The sequence below is a fragment of the Rhamphochromis sp. 'chilingali' genome, assembly GCF_963969265.1.
Source record: "Rhamphochromis sp. 'chilingali' genome assembly, chromosome: 13".
NCBI lineage: Eukaryota > Metazoa > Chordata > Actinopteri > Cichliformes > Cichlidae > Rhamphochromis > Rhamphochromis sp. 'chilingali'.
This window is the reverse complement of record NC_137940.1, coordinates 33,620,245-33,647,594: the sequence shown is the minus strand read 5'-3', so window position 1 is coordinate 33,647,594 and position 27,350 is coordinate 33,620,245. Positions and strand designations below refer to the sequence as shown.

Below are 27,350 nucleotides of genomic sequence, written 5' to 3'. Positions count from 1 at the left end.
TGAGGTTGAGACAACTCTAGAAGGTGAATAATAGCAGTCTACAGAGCCATGTTGCTCTAGCATGTGATAACAATGTCTGACATTGTCTTGGTAAAATAAGGATGGCTGGATGGCAGCATTAGATGCTCTAATGCTGGTATATATTGTTCTTCATTAAAGGTGCCTTAAAGGATATGGAAGCTACTCCAGCTTTTAGCCCTAATGCCCCCCATTACCAGTACTGATTTTTGAAATGTTTACTGATCAAACGCATTCACTCTTTTCTCCATCATCCATCATTTACAAAACAAATTTCACATTTTAATTCAGCTTTTTTCTACTATTGGAAAAAGAATGCCATCCGTAAGAGAAAAAATTCTGGTACTTTTCTTAAAGTAATGGATTAATAACCTAAAATTTCAAGTTATTTTCTCAATTTCATATTATTATGTCTAATGCTTGAGTTATGTTGAGACCCCCAACTCAAAATTCTTATCTAATAACCTGAAATTTTAAGCAAATTTACATGTGAGTTTTGTCTTTTATTACCCATGATACAGCTGTTTATAAATATGTTGCTGGTATCAAATTCAAACCAAAGATATACATTTTTCAGAAAACAACAAAATTGATCATTTTTTATCTCTTATCATCTACTACTTTCAAATAAATATAGGGTTTAAATGTTTGAGAATCATTCTATTTTTATTTACACTTTACACAACGGCCCAAATCTTTTTGAAAAAGGTTTGCAGTAGAAGTAGTTTTGCATCTTTCTTGGTCTGATATCTGAGTCTGAAACACAGATTCCTAACCTAGTAAGAAAAAGTGCCATCATCAACTTTGGATGACTTCATTCAAGTCTGTATCTATTTTTTATTGTTTTCCAGGTTTTAACATTTGTGTTCTGTGTTTTATTCCAAGCTTTATTATGTTTTATAGTTTAAACCCTTATGAATCAGTATCATGTACCGATAAAACTATAAAAGCCCACTTATTTGCTTGTCTGCTGCCACCCTACAGTGTCAGTGCTTTTAGACATCGCTCTTTAGCGTCAGTGTTGAATTAACATTTCATCTGAAGACCTTTCGTTCCTAGCCTGTTCCTCCCTCTCTCCCACACTCACCCCAAGCAGCATTTTAAATTTAGTAGGAGGCAGAAACAGGCAGATATAGTGTACTGGTAATTACTCTCTGAAATCTTTCAATGTGTAGCTCAGGTCCTGTGTTCATTTTAACCTTGTGAAGCGTTTCGGAACCTGCTGTAAACAAGGGCTCAGTTTTGGTTGTTTTTTTTGTTTTGTTTTTTAATGCGTTTGCTTTTCATTGTAACGTCACACAATTGGAGTCACAGCTTGCATTTTTCAGGAAAAAGTTTAGAGTTATCAGGATGTATGTGATCTGATCTTTTTGTAAGTCTTAACTATGGACTAACGCGCTAAATGAAGAACGCTTACACAGTTTCTGTCTCGACTGTATCGAGTAATTACTTAAAGTCCAAGCTGGAAAAGTAAGTGAACCCAAAAGCTCAGCTGTTGAATGAGATGAGATTGGCGGTGTGGCTTAAAAGAATTGGGTTTTGGCTTAGCCACAACCTAAATTAGACAAATATTCACAGCCTAGAACATTTCTCATACGTTTTGGCACTACAGTTTTTTCTGATTTAAAAAAAAAACAAAAAACGAGTAGATGTCAACCAGAACCTAACCTAAACCCTGAGACTATTTGTTGCTATCAGTGTGGTAGTCATTAAGATTCAGGCAGCTGCAACAGCTACACAAGTGTTTCTATACCTCAGTGTTCATCATAAATCTACATGCCTACAAATGGAGCAAATTCAGAGCTCTTGCTACTCTCCCTAGTGTGGGCGTCCTGCAAAGATCACACCAAGAGCACAACATGCAAGCGTGAAAGCGGTGAAAAAGAACCCGAGAGTAACGTTAAAACACCTGCAGAAATGCCTACAACTTTATATTTGTTTATGTGTCCACTACAAGAAAAAAACACCTGGACTTACAGGAGAGGGGGCACCATGGTTTGGGGCTGTTTTGCTAACTCAGAGACTCAGAGACAACGACCAACACAAGGAAACACACAAAGAAGAAAATTCATGTTTTAAAATAACAAAAATCGGTTATTTTAACCTAATGGAGACTGGCATGACCTGAGCAAGGCTGTTCAATCAGGCATCCCTGAAATACAGATGAGCAGAAAAATGTTTGTAGGAAGGAGATTCTCACTCACTCATGAGTTAAGTGAAAATTAAATCACATATTTGGAGTAATCAATGTAGAAGGTTTCAAAACCTTTTTCCTCAAACTGATTTGCCTGCTTTAACCATGCAGGAGGTGAAATGTTTTACATTTTCCTACCCAAATTACTGCATTACAGCGATCAGTTCAGTGCAAGTGAATGCGTATATTAAACCATCTAGCCAAACCGAAAAATATGAAATCAACATGAGATATGAAAGATTTAGTGCTTCCTATTGGCTGAGTTTATTTTCCAATAAGATCACATTTAAAATGTGGTACTCGCCAATCTGTATCTGTTGTTTGACATCATTGCTATGCTTCATATATTTTTATAGTTTTCTAGGGAGCTAAATGAAGAATTCTGTGCTTCCGCAGACCAAAAGGTAGATTAACTACAGCAAAAACAATGCAAACAAAAAGCGCCAGCATTGGCAGATAGCTAAATTGTTAATTTAACTATTAGTATTGACTGATTTTTCTCAACTGTATTTTTTTATATTTCTATTTGTTTTGCAATCAATAAAAAACCCCACTAGAATTTCCTACAAAGTAAAAACTCAAGAAGTAGAACAAAGAAATTGCTTCTTCATAATCTCGGAACTGCTACGATGTTCCAACATGTTAAGGCACTGCGTGACATTGCTCAAGGATGTTATTGTGTGTTATCATCCAGTATATTGAAAACTGCGATACAAACGTGCAAATTCAGCATTCCAGGTCCACGATTTGTTGCACCAAGCTTTTCACTTTGTTGCACATTTCAAGGAGCAGCAGCTGCTGCCTCTTAGCGGTGTTTTAGTGTCTTAATATTTCACCCTGGCATGCTCACTTGGCAGCATGACAACATAGGATAGGAGAAAAAAATGTCGATGAACATGTTTCTGCTACTGAAATGGTGCATAGATGTTTGGTTACTATTCTTTTGTACTTGCAGCTGTGGTATTTGACAGTTTACACTGATCTTTCCACTGGATTGAAAACAATGGATTAAAAACGCTGCTACAGGCTGTAACAGACAGACTGTTTCATATAACTATATACACATAGACTATAAGCACACACCCCCAACCTTTTCCCAAAAACACAGTGTTCTGTACCCATGCGGTGTGAGGGTAAAGAGAGAACAGTGAACCATGGGAAATGCACTACATTACAAGGGAAACAAGGCGTACTGCAATATTTATGTGCACTTTGACAAAAGTTAGCTTTTTTTTTATGCTGTTAAAGAGGGTAAGCACAGAGCGTCGGAGAAATGGCTAGTCAGACATTGACGTCAGCAAATTGTGGAGACTTTGACAAGCCAGCCACCATTATAGGAGCTGAAGACCTGTGATATAGCGCGGCTATACCTGTGACCCAAAAGCTGAACTGTGTTTAATCCCACCTCCTACACCTCTCTTAAAAGCCTCTACTCGGTTGTTGTTGTTTTTTCTTTTTTCCCCCGTTTGCTGCGTTACCAAGCTGAATCAGCTCGTACTCTTTCATAATGGAGGTTCTGTGTGAAACGCTGGAATCAGAGAAATTTCTTGTGTCTTCTGCCAACACAGATTTAAGCTCATCAAGTGGTTTACTCATTAGCGCAACCCCTCTACAGCTATGTGATGTATGTAGAGGCTTTAGTGTAGCGTTACAGGTGCAGTAGCCCGAAGCGGCAGATCCTGTGTGTGGAGGTGTGTGTCCTGCTGGAAGCCGAGGCTGTCGTGCCCCTGTGATCCATATGGTCATTGTCAGAGGCCCTGCCAGGGCTCAGCCCCGTATCAGCTCGCCCATTCCCCTCTCTGGCACTCGCTGCCAGCTGGGGAGGAGAGCAGAAGAGAAAAGAGAAGGGAGGGGAGTGCTATTTGTTTGTTTGCTTGCCTGTTTTGTTTTATTTAAGGGGTTTTTGCTGATCACAGTAGAGACTGGCCTAGAAATGCGACTGTGCTGCGCTGTGCAGGGCAGACTGGACGTCTGAATCAGCGATGGAGCGAGGGATGCGGGCCTTTTGATGGAATGAGATTTTGGTGATCCTGTACCCCTGTAGTTGTTTATTAAAAGAATCAAACGTTGTGATAGATCGTATCGTATTTTCCCCCCCGTGACTCCTTTTAGTAAGAATGTGCTAACATCCTAAGCAAAGTACACCAGTTCCATCACCCACATGCTGCAATACATGAAATACGTGTATATCCAATCAATATCAGTGAAGAGCTAGTCCCTAAGCCTTCTGACTCCTCTTCATTTTTGTGGGGGTGTGTGGGTGCTTTCAACAACGCTTGTGCTTTTATTGCTTTTATTCAACCGCCATATCGGCTGTTATTTTGGTAACACTTTACAATAAGGTACACAAAATCCTGAGTTGTCCAACCAATGAAACAGGATGTAACTACTGAATAGTTATAAAAGAATACTTTAAAATAAGTGCTAGTATAATCAGGATTAGCATTTTCTGTGAAAAAATAAATAAATGTGTACCTACAGCAGCTTAGTCATGCCAAACCTAAGGTTCTTTTGCAGAAGGAACTTTGTTTCAGTCTCCTAATTATTTTCCTACACTTCTGTTTTGCAGTTTTTGAGACGCTCCTAATGATACCCATACTTCCTGCTCAAGCCTTTTAAATTAAAAGCCCTCTTGTGGCTCCAAGGGCTTAATCACTACCTGTCTAAATAAGCTTTTACTTGTATATATCTTCAAGTCATGTTTAGTTTAGTACTCAGCATTTTCACACGATACATTATGACAGAAGGGAAAGACTTGGCATTACTAACTGGAGAGAGTATTTCTGATATACAAGAAAACATAGTTGTAAATATGACTCTACATTGCACGATGGCGCACAAAGGAAACGGAAGGAAATCTAATGCCATCTGTTTAAAAGAGCAACTTTTTCCTGTTGCGAAATAAGCTGAGAAATGAAGTGTTGCCTAAATGGAAATCTTTAACTAAATAATGAAGATAAAGTAAATGGGCAGATGTATATGAATCAGCTTTAGTGCTCATATTTCAGATTTGTACGTGTCTGCTTGTCGCAAAGGAGCAACTGAGTTGCAATTCTTGGCTTGGCTCAAAATTTAAAATTCATCTAATTCAGCATGAATTCCTTCAATGGGCACTTCCTAAAAGGTTCTTTAACCAGTTAAGTAGGTTGTCTAGTATTTGCTAGAGTTTTCAGGAAGGATATAATAGCAGTAGGGTTACTTTCACTGATTTGGTTCTCACTCATTCATAGTAATCTACAAAGGGATATTTTTGCTTTCATTCCACGTTTTAGTGTTCGCCTTGCCTTTATGTATGCATGGTATATATGGATCTCCGATGGTATAACTAATTATAATACTAAGAGCTGATGACCAAGTAGTTAAAATTCTGTTCTACAGGAAATTCTCTGAGCTTTACTTAGTGATGAGAATTCATGATTTCATCATACAGAATAATGAAGACTTTTTTGCGTCTGTGTTCCATTTTCTAGTTACACCGACGTGCACGCACGCGCGTGTGTTTGTGTGTGTGTGTGTGTGTGTGTGTGTGTGTGTGTGTGTGTGTGTGTGTGTGTGTGTGTGTGTGTGGAGGACATTTGGCAAAGCAGTGCATTTCTTACCATGTGTAGCTGCTCTGAGTGCCATCTCTGTCTAATGCATTATCCAAGCAGCCCTTCAGCCATTTGGTCTGGCCTCTCATTTGTGTGTGTGTGTGTGTGTGTGTGCGTGTGTGTGTGTGCTGTGTTGTTGTTCAGTGTTCTTCATTTCTATCATCCCCCTCCTGTCTCCCACTGCCCTTCGCCTCCTCCGCTTTTTCTTTTTTCATACATCACATGAATCAAAGGTTTCATCTTGGGGTGACGAGCAGTGTTCGGAGAAGATGCAGCAGCATCTCCAGACCTGTGCAGCAGCATGATTAGGCCGGTGATATTTGTATGCATTGCTGCACGGGGTACGACCTTAAATTTAGCCATTTATTGATTAAATTTGGATGACTTTGCAGTACAAAAGTAATAACAAGATCTTTGTTAAGTAGCAAATGCCATGTTTTTGATACCATTTTCTGATGAGAAGAGAAGACAAGCCTGAGCAATCCCAAACGCATTTATCTAAAGTGATATAATTTCAATATTAAGTGAAAACAAAAACAAAAGCTATATATTTTAACCCATATCTTACAAATTAATGTAAGCTAATGTAAACAATGGCCTAAAATAAGAAACAAGTTGTAGAAAATCCTTTAATAAACCTTTTAATGGCTTAATTTTTTTTTTCTTTCAGGTCTCGTTGCCCTCAAAGGCAGCTAATTCTCAGCCTCCTTATTCCACATGAATCATTTAATAACCCTGATAAATGTGTCCAGGCTTTTTATATGTTTTATAAAAGAAACCCCACAATATAGCAGTTTTAAAGCTATATTAATAAACTATTTTAGAGCTTTTTAAGGAAAATTTTTGTTAGACACTCAGACTATGAATAGATGGCTCATATGTGATTCTTTGCATTGTTTACTGATTTGCATATAAGAATATACAGAAGGTTGACAAATAAAGGTGGAATTAGAAACCTTGACCCAGTGAGGCAGTCCAGTGGCTTAGTTTTGCTGCCAAAATTACATTTATGCTCCCTGCATTGGTCCCTCGCCTTGTCGATGTGACATCATCACACAGCCACATGCATTTATACTCACCATTATGGCGCTTTTATCCATTTGCAGTCTTCTGCAGCAGTGTTGCAGAAATCTCCCTACATGAGTTCTGTGCCATCTGGGAATCCCTGTGCTCCTGCACACGTGTGTCATATAAATGCCCATACGGGCGGTGTGGTCTTGCCTCAGGCTCGTCCATTTTGCGCCAGTGGATGTGATGCCACTTTTGCCATCCATGCGATGTATTCCCACAGTGGCAAACATAAACCGGTGCTTAGACGAAGTGGTCACTGCAGTTTTATACAAAGTTATTCAGAGTAGTCATCCTTATCCTACAGTAAAAAATGTCTCTCCTGATGTGAGTGGTCTAGTCCGAGATGAAAATGGCCCATGTGTCATAGCCTTTGCCAAAGCTTTGGACACCTGTGGCAGAAGATGTAAATGAAAACATGATGTTCAATGCCAAGAAGCACTGAGGCTGCTCTGGTGTTGGCCGCCGACATGTTACAAGAACCATGTATATTCTTCTCCTATTTAATATGTCTGTATGTTGAAGGAACATGCGGAGCAGAAGGTTCTCTCCAAGCCCCAGAACCTGCATGGGGCATCTGCAGCTTCCTGTTACATGAACATACAGCATATTTTTATATCACATGGGCTTCCTGTTTCCACCCACCAAGCTGACAGCCAGCATTATCCAGGCCTCTGTCTGTTGTATATACAAATTATTATATTATATAATAATATTATTTTCATAAGGGAAAATCATTTCTATCTACATCAATTTTGGAAAAACAGACAGACACATCTAAATCACAGAGACGGGAAAAAATGAGTCACTTGTTATTATACTGCCGTTAGAAGATTTAGAGTTTATTTTTTGTTTGTCCCGTGACACTTATCATATCTGCCGTGCTCTTCTAGTACATACCAAATTACATACCAAATACAAACTCTACCACATATCATTGTCTTTACTTGCCCAGATTAAAGCGATTTAGGTAGGTACCTGTACCTATTAGTCAAACAGATGCACAGTAGCTTAATGAAACATTGATTCTCACCATTGGAACACATGCTAATCCTGTTGGGGGAATCAACCCGTATAAATGTTTAGGTTTCTTGTTTTCCTGGAGAAGCTAGCCATCCACATTTTCTCATTTTAGTATTAGCAGCAAAAATACTCTCATGTCAGTCTGATCACATAGATCTGGGTGATTTTTATCAGTGAAAAGTGCTATATAAATACATTTTACTTACTTATGTCCTTATCAGTTAGACTCAAGATTCTCAATTAAAGGGACAATGATCACATGGTGTATCAGAGTTCTCAAAGGAAATCTTTAAGTTGCAGAAAAGGTGTTCCTAGACCACGAGATAAGTAGAGCAAAACGCCGAGTGGATTTTCCAAAATAATTCAGCTTTCTTTCTTCTCTAAAAAACTGACTTGTTACACGAGTCGCAGCCAGTAGCATAGCATGGCAGCTTAATGCTTACAACAATTATTTGATAGTAAAGTTAAGTATCTGCTGCATTCATTTTAAACTTGAACCTGAAATCACTCGCCCAGGTGAGGCGTTCGATAAAACTTCCCACTACTACTCTCCCAGCTCCCAGCTTTTTCTGAATTCCCCAAATGCTCTTAAAAAAACGAAAACCTTGAAACAGATGCTTCACTCTACCAAAACTCTGTAAACATTATATAGAAATGATCATAAGCAGCCGCTTAAAAGATCTGCCTCCGACATTTTTGTTGACTTTAAGCTGAAGCAACACGAGCTGAGGCATGCAAGGAGAGAACAAAGGAAACATTTATGTTTAATGTTTAAGCATAGCAGCTAGAAATCATTCAGATCTCTTTATTACCAGTGTGGAAGGTGTCTTATCAACACTTTCAAAGGTGCAAACTGCCTTTTTTCACAAAACTGTGCTTTTCCAGGTGTAACAGGGTCAGATGGGCAAAACTTGACTGGATGACTTTTCTTTGTAGTCTTTAACTGCAGGGTTGTGTGCACAGAGCATAACACTTTGACACTTTATAAATCTTGATTTGCCTTTGTATGCAGGATGCTAATCATAGATGCTACAGCCACAGCCTCGGTGGCTACTGCTCAGTGACTGAAAAGTCTTCCTATCCTAGATAGACCAAGAAACATTTCAGTGTTGAATAAATCATGCTTATAAAATAGTTCCAAAATGAAAGTCGAACCATGTTTGAGGCACATCTTAAACATCACCTGGGCGACGTTTGATTTTCTAGTAAGATAAGTCTGTGTCTCTATGTTTGCTTTACTGATTAGAATAAAGGTAGATGAACAATTTTCTTTTTCTGGAAAGTTTCTTGATTAAAAATGATGAGGAGAACGACCACATCTGAGCAGTGACACAAATTTGCAACCACACACGTTTAAAATTCATTCTGGTGAACTAATTGGCAATAACCAGATCTATATTATTTATCTGATCAGTTTTTAAGAGACGGTTCTCTACAGTTCAGCCTTTCTCATTGTACGGTGATCAGTTTTGACTGGGGAGATGACGTCAGGGTTTCAACCATGTTCAGACTCTTAAAATGATCATAACATTAAAAATGGACTTGCATCTGTTTTACTTAGTAAAACATGAAAGTAAGAACTGAGCCCAGAAACTCATCAGGAAAGTGTTTAGTCCCGCTGTAACAGTCTCTGTGGTGTGAACGCTAAGTTTAGGGCTTCGGTCAGCACTGGCAAAAGTAACAAACTTTCACTGCATGTACTGCCTATTTAAACCAATGAAGTTTGTATACTTGCTATCTGATTTGATAACATTTATGACAAAGCCACCAAACAAGAGAAACTATAAGTCAAAGCCTACTGTATGCCATTTCAGTGTGAAACTGTAACCAGAAGCTGAAGTCTATCCCACCCTTGGTTTATTTTAGCATAAAAATAGACACAGGAAGGAACAGCTGGTATAGAGGTTACAGCTGTGCCTATAGGTACTGTTAATTACCACATATACACATTTTAAATCTAGCATTTAGCCTAAATCTACTCAATTGTATATTAACAACAATTCTTATTTTTTTCAGCAGTTTGTTCAGCATGAACATTTTGCATTCGATCAGCTGACAGAAATGTTGTTGTTAAATATGTTTAAAATGCACACTGTGTGTAATCCAGCATAGATGAACATGGAATTTAGCAGGAAGACATGATACTGATTGCCATATGTCAGAAAAATTCACCACCCCGCATTCAGAATGTCGAGGAAAGCAGCAGCGCCGAGCCCTCCCTGTATGTGAACCACCGAGTGTCTTTTATGTTGTGTGATGATGCAACAGGGGACGGTAGGCAGGGGAGGGTGATTAGGAATAGAGATGGGCAGAGAGGAAAGGATGGGAAGCAGGAAGAAAGAGATGAAGAAATGAGAGTTTTTGGCGTAAAAGAAAGGGATGAGCTAGTAAAATATAAATAAATAAACAAGAAGAGGAAAGAAGGGGGAGGAGAGGAAAGCAGAGAGGAGCCTGTGCTCAGACACAGCCCTGTGTGTTGCCATGGTGCAGGCTCAGTCAGAGCTGCACAGCAGCTTTGCTGCTCAGCTAGCTAATTACCACAGGCTGCAATGTTGATACGCAGGCGACCAAAGCCTGCTTGTTTTCCAAGACAATTTTTCCCTCAACCACACGGCTGTAGCAGTCAGGATGCAAATCGTTTCTTTATATGCAGAAAAATATGTCTCTGATGCTGATGATGCTGTGACTAAAATGCAGTATAAAAATGTGCAGTTGCTATGTGGTGAATAGCATTATGGAACACAGTAGTGGTCCTCAGCTCTACTGTAAAGCGCTCTTCCAGCCCAGAGCTTCATTGTCCGACTGCCCCTGCTTTCTGAGAGCCAGCGGGTCCCAATCAGCCTGCTTATAAAACCCAATATGGGCCACTGTGGATTAATACTCACCATTAAAATGTGCAGTTATGTAATCAGCCAAATCCAAGCCCTGCATATGTTCTCTAGAATATCTCAGCAGGTGGGAATGTGGGAGGGGAGGGGAGGGACAGTGTGATTGACAGGAATGACGCAACATCAGTACATTCTGCCAGAATTTGGGATTTTCAAGAAATTCAGCCCGTCATTCACACCGCATTAACATTTAGTGTCAAACTAGTCGTTCTTTTAGCCTTTCAAAATGAGAAATGAGCTGTGCCTTTCTATGATGATGCAAATGATTTGACCAGCAGTCCAAAGCTCACAGATTTACTGTGCTTACATTTAAGAAGCTGGAGCCAAGAGTTTTTGGGTTAGGTGGACTCATACAAAGCCATCTTGAAAACACCTCCAGGTATTAAGTTTAGGCTAGCAAGAGAAATCTATCTAAATGGATGGTCAGTGTAGAGTGTAGAGTTACCAGTCAAATGTGATTACAAACAATTTGCCCAAAAATAAGGGTTATTTTTTTTTCCACCTGAGCCAACACAGTCAGCTTCTTTACCTAAACCCACCAGAAGCCCTAAGCAACTGTTATGCTAATTCATATTACACATATACCTAGATTTACAAAACAACTTTAAGTTTTCATTCAGTATAACCCAAAATGAATGAATGAGTGAGTCATCAGGAAAGTGGTTACAGAGGTCAAGTTAGAAAGACTTCTATAGAACCCGAAACCTTTTTGCAGCCACAGCTATCGCCATCTGGTGGCCTTCGAATAGAATGCTGGTTTAAAGCTGGCTTCATCTTACGACCCGAAAGCTACAGCTCCTGTTTATGCAAAGAAACCGAGCACATGCATCAGTGCTACATGGTGATTGGCTTTTTGAGGGGAAGGGAGGGACCATCAACATCTCTGGCATTCCCAAAAGTCTTGTGTGCATTTCTACTCGGAATTCTTTGACCTCATAATATCTCTGATGCATCTGCACTGGCTTGTCCTAGAGGTAAAAATAAAATTAATATATTAAATCTTGCTTGCGTCGTCTGCATTAAAACTGAAGTCGCAAATCAGTGAGTTGTGGTTTCACAGGGGGATTTTCTCAGCAGGGTGTGGTGACATCTTGGGAGGTAGTTTACTCTCATACCTTTATTTGTAAAGAGTCCAACGGGCTTATTCTCTCTATTTATAGTCTTGAAGCTAAGCATGCATCTTCACGTTTGACAGAAAACATGATAAAGATATTTTAATCAATTCCTTTTATTTATTTAATGTCTGCAGCCCATATATTTTGCTATCATATTCCATCTATTAAATCAGTTGTTGTGTTTCAGCAGCCAGCTGGTATACAGTGGGGGTTTTTGTGTCAGAGAAATAAAAGGTTTGCATGTTTTCAGATCAGTGTGTCATCTCTCCAGTCCAGTAATATGGCTGCTCTGCTCTTGGCTGAAACCCATTCTTTAGGGGACAGTGTGTATTGCCTGAACGCAGCCCAAGGTGGGCAGTGAAAAATAGGCAATCTGGACCCTCGACAGGAGGCAGATTGATTTGGCAATCACCAAAGTGCTACAAACGTTTAAAACAATGCCCTGCTTTTATTCCCCTCTGCTGTTTGGCGCTAAATACATCAGCATATGGATAAATGTGCTCATGTATTCATAACTATCAGAGGGAAACTAGAGGCGCAGCTCTTGTATTTGTTGCCTCGCTTGTGTCCTACTTACTGTAATTCTTCATCACTTTCAACACCTACACTTATTGTGAGCCAAAACTCAGGCACGGGTAGTGAATGGAGATTTGTGTGCATGTGGGCGTTCCCAAGTGGAGCTTATAGAAAATCATGAAACCTCAACCATGACAGGAGGATCTCTGCCGCTGTGTTGAGACAGGCCTCGGCTCCTGAGAGATGGGGACGAATGGTTTTTATTGGCCTTTAGGCCAAAGTTAGGCTTGTTATTTTCACTATATTATTTTACAGTAGATCGCTAAGGACTCTGTATTTGCTCTCTATAGTTTTATCACTGTATCATGATTTTGATTTGTGAACGAGCGCTGCCTGAACAGCTGCAGCGGCCATTTGGTCCAAAATATTCTAGCAGATTTGATGAAAGGTAGGACTGCGTGAGCAAAATCGTGTGTAGTCAAAAGCAGGTAAAGGAAATTAAAGAAAGCTAATCTCTTTTCTTGCAATAACATGCACTTAAGGGGTTTAAGGATCGTGTTTGCAATACTGTTAGGACCATGAAGCAGAATCACAGTTGCAATGTTCCCATTTAAAGGAAAAAAAGTCTAAAATTGGATTGGTTTAAATGCAGCTCAGAAGATTGTGGTCTGGGGTTCACTGGAAAGAAGTAAGGAAAGGTGACAAAAGTGAAAACAGAGCATTAAAAAACAGTGTTGTTTGCTACTCGTAGTGTTTATTTATTTTGATGAGGATCGCTTTGATTTTCAGTATGATACTTCTGTGAGATTTCATGTCTTTAGTACATTTGAGATGTCAGGATAGACTTAAGACTGATGAAAATCTTAGTTTCTTAGTATATAAACAGCTGTGTTTTTGGTAAATTTGAAGCTACAACTAGAAACAGCTAATGCAGCTCTATCCATGACTAAAAATCCATCTGCTAACACACTTGAAACTCACAGTTAAAATCATTTTATTGCCACATTAGTTCATACAAAAACCTTCATGTAAAACTATTGCATGTTCACCTGCTGGAGGCTGGTAACTGCTCATCCACCTTCTCTGCCCATCGTCCCATCTCTCTGTTACTGTTACATTTGCTGCCTGATAAAGGCATAACAGACTAAAAATAAATCTTTAAGTAAAACAACTGACCTAAATATTCATATGATATTAGACTTATAAGATCTTATTTAGCTAATTTATTTAGAGCTCATTTCTGGATATTTTCTTAAGTGTTTGCACTCGCATTGTGAAATATCTCACCTCATCCTGCCTGGGTGTTTCCTCCATGGAAGCTTGTTTCCTCCACTGAAAAAAAAAAGTCCACATTTTTATTTATTTGCTGAAGATGTATCTTAGTAACTTGGCACATGCAAAGTAAACCAAAAATGAAAACTAAGAATATTTCACATCAGAGCAGCTGAGTAGTAAACCCATAAAAGCTTGAAAATGGCAGCACTCAGTTGGTTGTAGCTGTGCGCTGTAGCTAGTCCTGAGCTACAAATCCAAACCATCGGAGGGAAATAAATTCAGAGGCTTTTTCAGGATAACCAGTCAAAAGCAGAGCGCTAACATGCTACAGTGACCTGCGCAGGCAGGATTATGCTGATGACTATTAGACTCCTGTCACTGTGAAGCCTCACCACAGCACATGTGGTAGTTTCCATTGGAGCTGTTTTTCTGTGACATTGGTGCTGGTTGTGAGACCAGTGACTAATTTGAATTAGCAGTTTAGTAATGTTCCCAGTACATGTATCTGCTAAAAAATCTGTGATGATTATTGTTTCTAAGTTTTTCATTACCCATCTTTAGCACAGCGGTTGGCTGTTTCCAAGAGCACCTGTAATGCTGTTACCACTTATTAGCAGCAACATCTGAAAAGCAGGGATGACTCAGTCACAGGGCTGACACCGATGCATCATTTGTCGTGCAGCTTTATATGTTGCAGGAATGTATGTATTGTATGGTCTTTAAAAGCAAAGAATAACGACATGGTTAGGATACTGAGTCAGTCAGTTGAATCCGTTTATTGATTGTTTCTAAACTGGACAATCAGGCCCATTTTTTGCAATGTATAAATGAAAAACGAATATTTAATGTATTTAAAAATAATCGTTCTCAACATTTCTGCTGTTAAATGTTCTTGGTTTTTTCTGTTGGTTTATTCTGTACCTTATTATCTGTAGATTGCAAAAAATGTTTCAAGTTTTCTTTATTTATAACGCCCTGAGGGTTTAGATCCTTGATTTAGATAATCACCTGCAGCAACTGCTTTGTTGCTTTGTCATTTTTCCAAAAACACACAGACCACAGCAGTACTGATATTAGAATATAAAGAACGGCTAAAGTCATGATATTATTAAGGCCATTTGTTTGTCTCTGTGCATCTGTGATGGAAAAATAGAGAAATCTACTGTGGTTTTGAGTTTTTTTGACTGGGTTTTTTTTATTATGAAAGCATTACAAGCATTCAAGATGCAGTCACAAAACTTCATAGGAGAATGTTTGACATCATAATTAAGGTGGAGTCTTAAAATTAGTGTGGTCTATGGATTTGCTGGTGTCTCGGCTGTGTGGCAGATTGATGAAAAAATTCTCCATAACTCAGTTGCATTAGTTTCCACTACAATCAAAGTCAAAGGTTTGAATCAAAGACATTAATGGAAACATGTTGCTTTTGAAAAAAGATAATACTGAAATATCACCCACCCCACTTGGAAAAGCACAGGTCTGTCTAACTACACTGTAATAACATTAATAGAAGTTCAGCTGTATTCAAGTGTGCCAGTAAGCCATGACATTGTCACCGTGAGCCAGCGTGAGCAATGTCAGCCACTATTAATGTTATTATTTACAACCTGCTCTTTTCCCACTTTGTCGTGTCAGAATCCACGCTTGCTACATGCCAGATGTACTGTCACAAGCACACAGAGCGAGGTGCAGTCAAGTTCAAACCCGATCAGTTGTAGAAAGCCTTCTTGAGCAACATTGTTATGAATATTCGTTACACTCAGTACTTCTACCTAGTGGCTGCTACTTGTGAAGGTCAAACTAGCCAGCTCTCATTTGAAGCTGCTCAGCATGGCAGAGAGGTAAGCCAGAGCATGCTTTTGTAATATTACATAAAGATGAGGAGGGAGTGCTGCTGACAGCTGTGACGGGCTATTAATTATAGTTTCATAGATGTGTGTCCATCCTTCATAGGTGTGTGTTGGGAGGGTTTGGAAGCAGGGGGGGGCAACATAGTCAAAATGCTCAATCATAGCCATCAAATCAGAAAACTTTGAGCTTTAATTGGTCTGTTTTATGTGCGAACTAATTAATTTCCCTATTGAAATGAATGGCTGGATTCAGCTACCGTTGTAAAGGGATAGCTGGAACAGTTGACCTTTACCGCTGTGGGATTTTCTTTATTACATCTCGTTATTCCGCCTTTGTCCCTGACATTGAGTTTTGACAGCATCTGCAAGTAAAACATCTCTCGCTGTCATCTGTTCAGCCTTCTCAGATGCTTCTTCTCTCACCTGGCTTCTCGCCCTCCCTCTTCCCGCTTGCACAGGGGATACAGCGTGAATGAGATGTTGGGCGCATGGTAATTGAGCAGGTATTGATTGGACTGCAGCGTGGCCTACGAGAAGCCAATAAGAGCCGAAGGATCAGAGCAGCAGCACCAACTGCATCTCTCATTCTGCTAGAAAACAAACGCAGCACAGCTAGAGGCATCTACTTTTTTAGATAACGTAAGCACGTCACAGCATACCTTGTTCTCCTATCTGCTATTAGCGCTGACTTCAGGCCTGGGAAGAGCTTCCTTCAGCATCGGCTGAAGCATTTAAATGACTGGGCGCATCGTCTGAGCAGGGCTGACTGTCATATTTCACCACTGGAGACTGAGCTCTCATGTCAGCGTGCCTTGGTGAGAGCAGAACTGATATGGAAATGTTTGCTAAGGAGGAAAGGGTTATTGCCCTGTCAGCATGCTGTCACCGTGCACATGCTGAAGCCTCTCCGTCTTTTTCCCCCCTCTACCTATGACGAAGATGAGGGTTTAAAAGCACAGAATGTAATGCTGACAGTCAAACCTTCCTAAGGTTTTGGATTATTTTGAACAGAGGCAGCTGCCTGCGTATATGTTATGCAAGCTTCACCAACACATTTAAAATTAGATTTGTTGATATTTGTTATGTTTTTTTGCCATTTGTTTACCACAGTAGTAATTATATGTTAAAGAGAGGCTATGTGCAAACCTGTTTAGACTCATTTTGCTGCTCGTATTGGAGTGGCTTATTTGTACTATTCAGGTTTGTACAGTAGATATGACTATCCCTCAGTAGCCTTTTAACTTATCTTAGGAAGTAATAAAAAGTAAAAAGCTGTAAAAACTGTAAAGAAAATCACCTATAAAACAGTAAATTGTTAATTTTAGACAAGTTTGTGCTAGTCAAGCAGTTAATGCTGTACTGATAAACATATTTGTTGCAATATTATTGTGTTTTCAATTATCTCATCTAACCCTGTACAAGGAACCTTTCCCTTTCAGTACTCGCCTGCCTGCGTGCTATTAAACGTATGCATAGTCAGAATAAAAAGAATATTCCTTCTAATGGATTTGTGCCTTAAATGGTGAGGGTTCACATCTTTATAGACATGTAAATTATAAGCTGTGGTATTCACTTAAATCGGTGTGTGGGCTCTGCGGTGTGTATGTGCTTGTGTGTGTGTAGAAAAGGCAGTCAGGCACATCCAGCCTATGGCCGGGCATGTGTGAGCACAGAGCCACATAAACTGCAGTGAGGTAACAGCGAGAGCCCTGAGAGGTGGAGCAAGGGGAGGTGGCTAAGCCGGTTTGCCGGCCAATGCTGTGCGAGCGCTGGTTACCATGGGAACACATTGATTATTTAACAATTTGGATGAAGCCTGTGCCCTGCACTTGCCAAGGTTCACTGGGAGTCTGTGTAGCTTTGCTGTCCTGAGGGTCTGCAGCCAAGTTGAGTGCTGTGTGGTGCAGTGCCACCAGAACATGATACACAAGCTCTGTGATGCTGAGAGACAAGAGACAGATGCCACAGTCGCAACTGACAGAAGAGTAAGATGATAGATCGGTGAATAGGAAACCATCATGAACAGATGAACCTCGGGAGCGAGAGAAAGAAAGCACTGTGGCGATCATCGCTCCCGGTGGTCAGTGTGGACTTGTTGGAAGGAGCTCATGCTGGGGAGGCAGTCTGGACTTATTGTCCTCGTGTGCGCATTAGGTCTTTGTGTCCATATCGCAGCTTGTTTGTATGGGTGTCCCTGCAGGATTGTGCTAAAGCTTCAGCCTGAACTTACCACTGTAAATGGACACATGTAAAGAACAGCAACTGTTTGTATAAATGATTAAAGTCTGGAGTTAAAAGTCCTTTGCAGTCGTACTCATACACCTTAATGAGCTTTTGTTGAAACCCGACTCTAATGTGACCACCGTCAAAGTGTCTTTTCTAGATGAGAAAAAGCACTTTTAAATGAAAGGTACAAATGCTCACTGAAAGCTCTGTGATCAGATCAACTGGCTTGCGATGTGATTGGACCCCAGCCAGCTGTGAATGCCATCTGCTGTGGGCACATTATTAAAAAACAATCTGCCCGGGAAGTTAAAAGGTCACCTCACATGACCTCTTACGACTAGCAAGTTCCGCTTTTCGACAAAAATTATTAAAATAAACCAGTCATGCCGTTGTTTCCTTTTTACCTGGAGAATGATGTTTATTAACAAAAAAACACAAAATACACTGCCCATGTGGGAAGAATTGTGATAATTAGAGTGCTTATTGTACCAGGTGTACACGCAGATGCCCGTGGATTGGATGTAATTATCCAAATAATAGATCGAGACAAAACTCCAATGTGGCTGCCATGTAAATTTCTTCTGCAAAATTCAGACATTGAGTGGATTTTACAGTGTCAAGGAGACTCACTGAGTGTTTGGAGAGGCATAGACATAGAAAGTCAGAATTTTCGCTTCACTTGTGTGATTTTCAACTTACATCTCACAGTAGGAAAATCCAGATACTGTAAGACGTCGTTCTTCTAAAGGGGCTATTACAGCACAGGTAGTGCTATATGCTACCTCTGCTATGTATTTTAATCCTCTTTTATGGTCGGATTTCTTTAACCAGCTGTTTTGTTTCCTGTGCGTGAGGTTAGCATAGAGGTGAGAGCAGGTTGTCCACAGGGGGAGGCGGGGCAGTAATCCAGTCCAATCCAAGTTACCTGGGTAAATTGCTAAATGTTAAACAAACTCGGGGTGAGATTATCTTCCATTATTCCTTTTTGTTTGCTTGTTATGCGAGATTCAGATAGAGGGATTACGCAGCAATCCCAGGCCAGGATAATGCTGCTGTATTTTTTACCACTGATAGGTTTATTGTCTTTCAGCCGGAGTTGTAGGTTTGGTGATCCCCTCGGGAAGCATTAGTTTTCTGTGTTACTTACGATAAGCACTGGAGGCATTATACTGTAACAGGTGTGTTCACATGTGGTCTCAGTAGTGGATTCAGTAGCTTAGTCTGTCAGTCACCAAGGGACAACAGTAGCCAGTGTATTCCCCCGAGGTGCCCCCAGGCTGTGTTTCGTCAACTGCGGTTTCATGGTTTTCATTCACAGTAGACTGCCACTGACATAAAACATGCTTTCACCACCAAAATCTTCTGTTGAGTTGGGGTCTAAGATGAAGGGAAGGGAAAGTTCAAGCCGTTCATGAGAAATGTGCAAACACAAGCACAGACGTGAGCATCTGTTAGTCCATATGCAGATAACAGCGACGGCCCAATTGTGCTGACTGGGAGGGAGGACGAGGAGGAGGAGGGCCACAGCTGTCCAGAGTCATAGCACATCATTACTGAGTGGAGCAGGTTAAAACTACAGCTCCTCTTTGTCTGGAGACCTACCTTCATTACCAGGGAACTTGACACTGAGAAGTGTGAATGAAATTATGCATATCTTGCAAGGCGCTTTTGATCAAAGGATGAACTCTTTTGTCAAGAGTGTGTGTCAAGCCACTGTTTTGTAGACACAGATGTGTTGCAGCCACAAGCAGCTTGATTGAAAACCCTGAATCAGAGGCTTGTTTAATGCTGTTCAAGTAGATTAACATCTTACAGTAAATGTCTTTATTAGCATGATGTACACTCACCTGCCACTTCACTTGGTACACCTGTTCAACTGCTCATCACCACAAATATCTACACCGCAACTATCAACCCATAAACCCAGTGCATTTAGGCATGTAGGTATGGTTAGGACGACCTTTTAAAGTTTAAAGTGATCATCAGAATGAGGGAGAAAGGTGATTTACGTTACTTGAACATGGCATGCTTTTTGGAGCCAGAGCATTTCAGAAACCGCTGATCTACTGGTAATTTTCTCCACAACCATCTCTAAGATTTGCAGAAAACAGTCTGTAAAAAGAGAAAATATCCAGTGAGTAGCAGTTCTCGGGCAATCAACAATACCTTGTTGATCCCAGAGGTCAGAGGAGACTGCTTCGAGGTGTTAGGAAGGCAACAGCAACTAAAATAACCAGTTTTTACAACCAAGAAATGCAGAAGAGCATATCTGAATACACGTCTCATCTTGTAGCAGAAGAAGGCCACAGTCTTAAAGTACTAAGGCAACAAGTCACCAAAAGTGGACTATTTCTGCTGCACTTAATGTGGCAGTTTCAGAATTAGGTTCAGTCAATATAAAAGCGTGGATCCATCGTCCCTTGTATCAACAGTTTAGGTTGTTGGTGGTGGGTATTCTTTGGGCCCCTCAATAACAACTGAGTTATCTAAACACCACAGCCTACCTACGTATTGTTGTGGCCATATCCACCACTTTACAACCACAATTATGCACCAATCTACTGATAACCGCTTTTAGCCATCAGATCTCAGTCCAGTAGATCATCTTTGGGATGTGCTAGAACGGGATATTTATACAATGGCTGTGCAGATAACAAACATGCTGCAAATATGTGATGATATCATGTCTGCAGCACCCTGTTGAATCTATGCCATGATCAGTTAAGGCAGTTTCTGAAGGGAAAAGGGGGTCCAACCCAGTACTAGCAATATGTACCTAATAAAGTGTGAGTGAGTGTATATTCAAGGACTTGACAATAAAATGCGCATCACCCCAGACAGCTGAGGACCTGCTAAGAAATATAGTAGATATATAAACAGTAAGACAAAATAAAAATGTTCATCTTGTTCTACCATTCATCCCGCGTGTGTCCCTTTAATATCCATGCCTTTGTAAATAATTGATGGTAACTGTTCAATAGAGCAAGTAAAAGTGGATTTTTATATCATGAATGTGACAAACTGAAGTTAACTGAAAAAATAATTTATATAGTTTCATTTTATCAAACCAAATCCCAGATTCCTGAATTTCCTTTCCTTATATCTAATTATATATCATGTACATCTGTGTATATGTGCTCATATTGTAGAGCAGTAGAGCAGCATCACTCCAGGTAGTTTTAAATTATAAAGTGGAAATGGCACAGTAACACAGTTCAGATTGAAAAGATGTATGATAGGCGATGTGTAATATGTAAGTCTTCAGAATCAGTCAAACTCAGCTGCTTAAACACTGTACACTGTAAGGTGATAGGGTGAGATTGGGAGAGGTTGGCGAGGTTAGTGTTAGGACAGACAGCTAAGGATTTTCTCCTCAGTGCTGGACCTGGAAGTATAAGGCCCTGCATGCACCGCTGTCTGCATCCCCCTCACGCACACAAGTCAATCAAATCAGTAGAAGTAAAGGATGGCCATCGGCTGCTCCAACACAAACCCCCTCCATCAAACTTCACTCTGCATGCCTGAAGTGGGCAAAGAAACACCAGGTGGCACAATAGAGCTGAGCTGGGAGGTTAATTGGACTGTGAAACTTAATCTTGTTTGAGTTTTGCTTTTTAAATGCTGCTTTTGATATTTCCGCTGGGAAGACGTGCTCCCTATTGTACATTTGAGCTTTTTTTAAAAGCCTTAACGGAAACAAAAACGAGAGAATAAACAATTTCCCTAAAAATTATTACCAAGAAATCTAAAATAGCTTTTAGAGTCTGTATTCATTATATTTTGAGCTAATTCAACCCATCATAGTACTCAAGAATTGTTTGACCCTTAACTTTTGACAGTAACCCTGCAACAAGCAGTTACTGACCTCTCTGTCTGTTTTGCTGTTAAACTGTTGCGTCCGGACAACTGAAAAAGGTGAAAAAGTTTATTAAAAAATTGGCATCATGATGCGTTTAAATGAGCTGTTTATTTCAGACCAAGCACCAGTTATTTTCTGTTCACTAAACAAGTGCGACAGACAGATATTTTGCATAAAGAGAGATTAAAAAACTACCTGTTTGCATGTAGAATAACAGACGTGAGAGGAGATTACTGTGTAGAGTTTGTGTAATTCCGTAAACCTTGTAGCGCACCAAGCCAAAATTCATGCATTTTTCTAGACGATGCTCCGTGCTTTCATTATGTGGAAGTAGATGTGGGATAAACGTATTGTGCCAACAGCTGGAACACAAGCTGGTTTGTTTTATGAGGTGACCGCAGGATGTCTGGCTGTGACGGTTAATAAGCAGCAGTCTCACTGCCCCAGTCCTCATTCTCAGTCCTCACACCCCCCTTTCAACCCCTCCCACCCCACCCTCATCTCTCTCCCCAGTCTCACTCCCAAGGAGACTCACTGCCTGTTCCTGTGGCATCCGTTCATTTTGCTCCCAAGCGATAGTGTGTGTACCGCATTACGTCTGCGTGCTGCCAGCCTCACACACTGAGATAATGTGTATCTCTTCATATTCACAGGCCAACCCTCCCCCCATCATTGTCAACGCAGACTCACTAGATGCAGGCCCTTATGTAAGTATCTGTTCTCGTTGTCTGTTACAGTATATATCCCTCTCATTCACACTTCCTGTGTCAGTGCATGAACATGTTTGTATGTTTGCGAGTGTGTGTGGATGAAAAGGCCTCCTCCTGGCAGCAACATGCTGTTTGCCATGTGGACCGACATCCATTTTCCTATTGACTCTGCCCGTTTGTTGGGATTGTGCATTCTGCAGTTGCGCATGTATTCTTACAGCGTTTGCATTTTAAGAAAGAAATGCGCCTCTCATTTACAGCATTAAGGAATGTGTGGCGGTTTTCATATATATAGTAAAGCCATATTTTGACACTAATCCCGATTTACTGGGTTTCTCGTATTCAGTCTGATCTTTTTCTCATTTTTGGACATACAATGAAGGATTTTGCCGAAGCATTTGTACACGTCCCATTTTTCTTACGTGTTGGCAAACTACATACTTTGTCTTCAGAGGTGTCACTAACCATGCTGTTCATTTTTTGTGTTTTGTTTTTGGCAGGTTAATGGAAGTGATGGGATGTATAAATATGAAGAGATCATTTTGGAGAGGGTAAGTTTTACACATCGTGGATGCATTTTTTCCCACAGTATCCTCATTCTGATGATTGATGGATTTCTCCCCACTAGGTGGTGGTAAGCAGCTCAGTCTAAATGAATACCAAAGACAAATCTTAATAATTGTTAATTTATATAAAATTTTATGCAAGTGAAGACAGGCGTTTTCTCACTGCATTAGCAACGTCGTAAGTGTGATGTCCTATGTGACCCACATTAACGCCAGCTAGGCATGGCTTTTTACATAATCCTGATACACATGTCATCAGCAGACGCCAGAAATGTAAAGCACCTTCCTGTGCAATTGTTTAGCAGCCACCACTGAACTTGTCAGCGGTGGCTCAGGTTTACTGGCAGAGCTATACTGTACATTTCTGCTCTCATTATTCCACCCACGGTAGATGCAGCATATTTCTTTGCCCCTTCCGCTCTAAGTGGCATTTCTCCATGTAGAAAGCTTAAATGAACTATGCACAGACACACTTTAAAAGGTCTGTGGGTGTGTAACTTTTGGTGGTAAGGCCCAGTGTACTCCTCTTGGCTCCAGAGCAGCACACTGGGAGGCCTCAGCCTCCCTCTGTCCTAATTTGTTGCGACTGTTGCTCATTAATTATAGAAAATAATAAAGCGAAGTCTTTTCTCAGCTGTCTTGTTTGCTGCCTGTCTCTGTGGCCATGGCTGTCAGATGCAGCAGTGTGCCTGGTCCCGCTGGATCAAAATGGGTCCTCTGTCGTTTCAGGGACAGGGACGGCAGGAGGTGGCAGTATCCATCTCCTGCAGAGAGTGAGAAGCATTGTATCAGGCAACCGAAATGATGACTCTGAGCTCATCTTTACCCCAGATTTTTAATGTACTTCATACACAGATATCTCTCTGTGGGTTCATAGAGTACATGCTCCCTCTTCTAATGGCATTTCAATTTGTCACACGTGGGGACGTGCGGTCACACACACGAGCCTCCACAGAAACGGGCATGAGGAAGTGCCTGGAGAAATCTCTGGATCATTTTGCATCTATCACATGATTTAAATACACTAAAAGAGATATATTGCACTAACCTTGAGCTTACTTTGTTTGCTGTTTATCGTATTATGTTGAAAATGTTAATCATAACCTATTTTCAGGGGAACTCTGGTCTGGGCTTCAGCATTGCTGGAGGAATAGACAATCCCCACATTCCTGATGATCCAGGGATCTTCATCACCAAGATCATCCCCGGAGGAGCAGCTGCTATGGATGGGCGGCTGGGGTAAGTTACCGTCTTCCTCCTGCTGCCTCCTATTTCTTCAACTCTTACTAAGCTCCACTACTTCCTCTATACTCTCTCTATTCTAACCTCTCTACTCTCATCTTTAACGCTCACCAACATTGCGTCCCGCCAGGCAGCGCTGAGTGGGAGGCAGAGTTTCTACAGCCCTCTGCCCCCAGGCTCTGTGTGCTTCCTCAGACTTATGATTCACTGGAAGACCAAAGCCTGAAACATGCAGAAATTATGATATGGAAGTTCTTTTTCATGTTCTTTTGAGGTTTCTGATTATACTGGCTTTGCTTGGGTCTCCCTTTTTTATGCAGTCAGTAAACTCCACAGAACTCCATGCACTTTACATGTGACATTTAAACCTTTTCTTTCACAGGGTTAATGACTGCGTGCTGCGTGTGAATGATGTCGATGTGTCTGAGGTGGTTCACAGCCGGGCGGTGGAAGCCTTGAAAGAGGCAGGACCAGTGGTGAGGTTATTGGTTCGACGGAGACAGGCCCCACCTGAGACTATTCTGGAGGTCAACCTGCTGAAAGGGCCCAAAGGTTAGAGTCAGTGTTAACATATTCTTTTTGAAAGTGATTGCAGTGCTGCTTAAAAGGTAATAAATAACATAATCTTACAAATAGGACCTGGAATGAAAGCATGCAGTCTGGGGTGATCCTTTTCTTAAAGCACTGGCTGTCTTTGTTATTCACCTAGGACTGGGATTCAGCATTGCTGGAGGGATTGGGAATCAACATATCCCAGGAGACAACAGCATCTATATTACCAAGATTATAGAAGGTGGAGCTGCTCAAAAAGATGGACGACTGCAAACCGGAGACCGGCTGCTCGCTGTAGGAGCCTGCACCTTCCTCTGACTCACTCGCATATCTGACACTCGAATCCAAATGAATTCATTAGCTATTCATGTGGTTCACTTGCAAGTTAAACAGATATTTAGCATTTTCCTTGCAGTCATTCTATAAAGCTATTTCTATAACCGGACAAGTACAGTGCTATGAAAAAAATTGTCCCTTTTATGATTTTATGATTTTTTTTTACATATTTGTCATAGTTACCTGTTTTACATAATCAAGATAACTCTAATATTAAACAAAGATAACCAGAGTAAATACAAAATGTCGTTTTTAAGTGATGATTTCATTTTTTAAGGGAAAAAGTAATCCAAACCTACCTGGTCCTGTGGGAAATAGGAATTGCCACCCTCTTGTTAAATCACGAATTAACTGAGTAATCGCATTAATCACATTACTATCCACACCCAGCCCTGATTACTGCCAGACCTCTTAAATCAAGAAACCACTTAAACAGAACCCGAAGACAAAGTAAGCTTTGTTTGTTCAAAAAGCAACAAACGTTGACATCTGTCAGTCTGGAAGGGTTAAAAAGCTATTTTAACGCTCTGGGACTCCAGTGACCCACGGGGAGAGTCATTATCCACAAATGGAGAAAACTTGGTGGTGCAAACTTCTCAGGAGTGCCCGGCCAACCAAGAGCATATCAACGACTCATCCAGGAGGTCACAAATGATCCCAGAACAACATCTAAAAAACTTTAGGCCTCACTTGCCTAAATTAAGGTCAGTGATCATGATTTAGAAATAAGAAAGAGAATGGACAGATATGGCCATAAGGCAAAAGCCACTTCTGACCGAAAAGAAGATAAAGGCTCGTCTCAAATTTGTCAGAAGCATCTTCAGGATTCCCAACATATATTCTGTGGGCTGGCGAGAAAAAAACTGATTTTTTTTTTTAAAAAAAGGTTTAAGTCCCATTGCATCTGGCATTAAATGAACACAGCATTTTACAAAAAGAACATATCAACAGTCAAATATGATGGCAGTACTGTGATGGTTTGGGGCTGCTTTCCTGCTTCAGGACCTGGACAGCTTGCCATAATTGATGGACCCATGAATTCTGCCCTCTACCAGAAAATCCTGAAGGAGAATGTTTGGCAATCAGTTCATACCCTGAAGCTTAAGCCCAGTTGGGTTATGCAACAGGACAATGATCAGTAACATACCAGCAAGTTCACCTCTGAGTGGCTCAATCATAACAAAATGAAGGTTTGCGAGTCCTGACTTAAATCCGATGTAGATCTTTTGACATTACCCTAAACAGGTCGTCCATCCTCGAAAACCCTCCATTGTGGCTGAATTAAAATAATTCTGCAAAGAAGAGTGAGTCAAAACTTCTCCGTGATGTGAACAACTCATTGACAGTTATCACAAACACTCGAATGCAGTTAGGTTTTTTATACTTAACAGATGAAATCAACATTTAAAAACTATAAAAAAAATTATCTTTGTCTAATATTAAAACTCGTTTAATTATCAGAAATATGTTTGTGTAACAAATATTTTTTTTTTAAAAATAAAGAAATTAGGAAGGTGGAAAATACTTCTTGCATGGCACTAAAATATACTGGGTTGACTGAGTGCTCAGATGTTAGGTACATCACATTATTTACTTAGGTGTCACATCCTGTGACTTTAAGCTAAATGTGACAACATTATTAGCACTTAGAATAATTTATAAGAAAAATAACACAGTCACGAATTGGGGCAATAAAGCAGCCCCTCAGCTGGGCATGAGAGAGAAATATTTGATAAAGGCAGATATTTTTCAAAAAAAAACTATCGTTAATCAGCATTCATGAGTAAAAGTCCAAGTAATTATCGCTGCACTCATCACTGAGCTGTCATTAATCATTATTTAAATACAAACACAATATATTTTACGAAATTCTCTAACACCTTTGTAACATTCATGACCTTTTTTTGTCAGATTGGACAAGTGATTAGGCTTCTGTAGCCTAGCTTCTGTCTTTTTATTTAATACTACTACTACTAACATTAATAATAAGAAGAAGTTTTTCACAAAATAAAAAGGAAAAGAATGGTTTGACAAACACAAGAAGCAGGATACTGAGGTATAAGACGTGGTGTTACTCATAGTAAACAAAGCTGAATGAAATTAAAGCAAGGTTGAGACAACAACAAGAAAATTTAGATCATATTTACAAAGAAAATGAAATTGAAAAACAAGATTTTAAAAAGACATCAGATAAAGTCTATAGACATTCAGAAGTCCCACATTCTACAAACCTCTTCTCCTCAGGAAGGTTGTTCCGAATCAGAGGGGCCCTGATGGGAAACCCAAAGTCACCTTTAGATTTAAACCTCGACTTTGAAACAG

The 27,350-nt window shown here is 40.2% G+C and overlaps 1 protein-coding gene across 6 annotated transcripts in view; it reads left to right on the top strand.

The window, feature by feature from the left end:
- Positions 1–27,350, top strand: part of dlg3 (discs, large homolog 3) — an 81,137-nt gene that overhangs the window by 27,344 nt on the left and 26,443 nt on the right. For all 6 annotated transcript variants that reach the window (XM_080901345.1, XM_080901349.1, XM_080901348.1 and 3 more), the window contains 5 exons: positions 22,276–22,329; positions 22,833–22,883; positions 24,013–24,137; positions 24,523–24,692; positions 24,850–24,986. In XM_080901345.1, the coding sequence (XP_080757471.1) occupies positions 22,276–22,329; positions 22,833–22,883; positions 24,013–24,137; positions 24,523–24,692; positions 24,850–24,986 (537 nt within the window). The remainder of the gene's footprint in view (positions 1–22,275; positions 22,330–22,832; positions 22,884–24,012; positions 24,138–24,522; positions 24,693–24,849; positions 24,987–27,350) is intronic.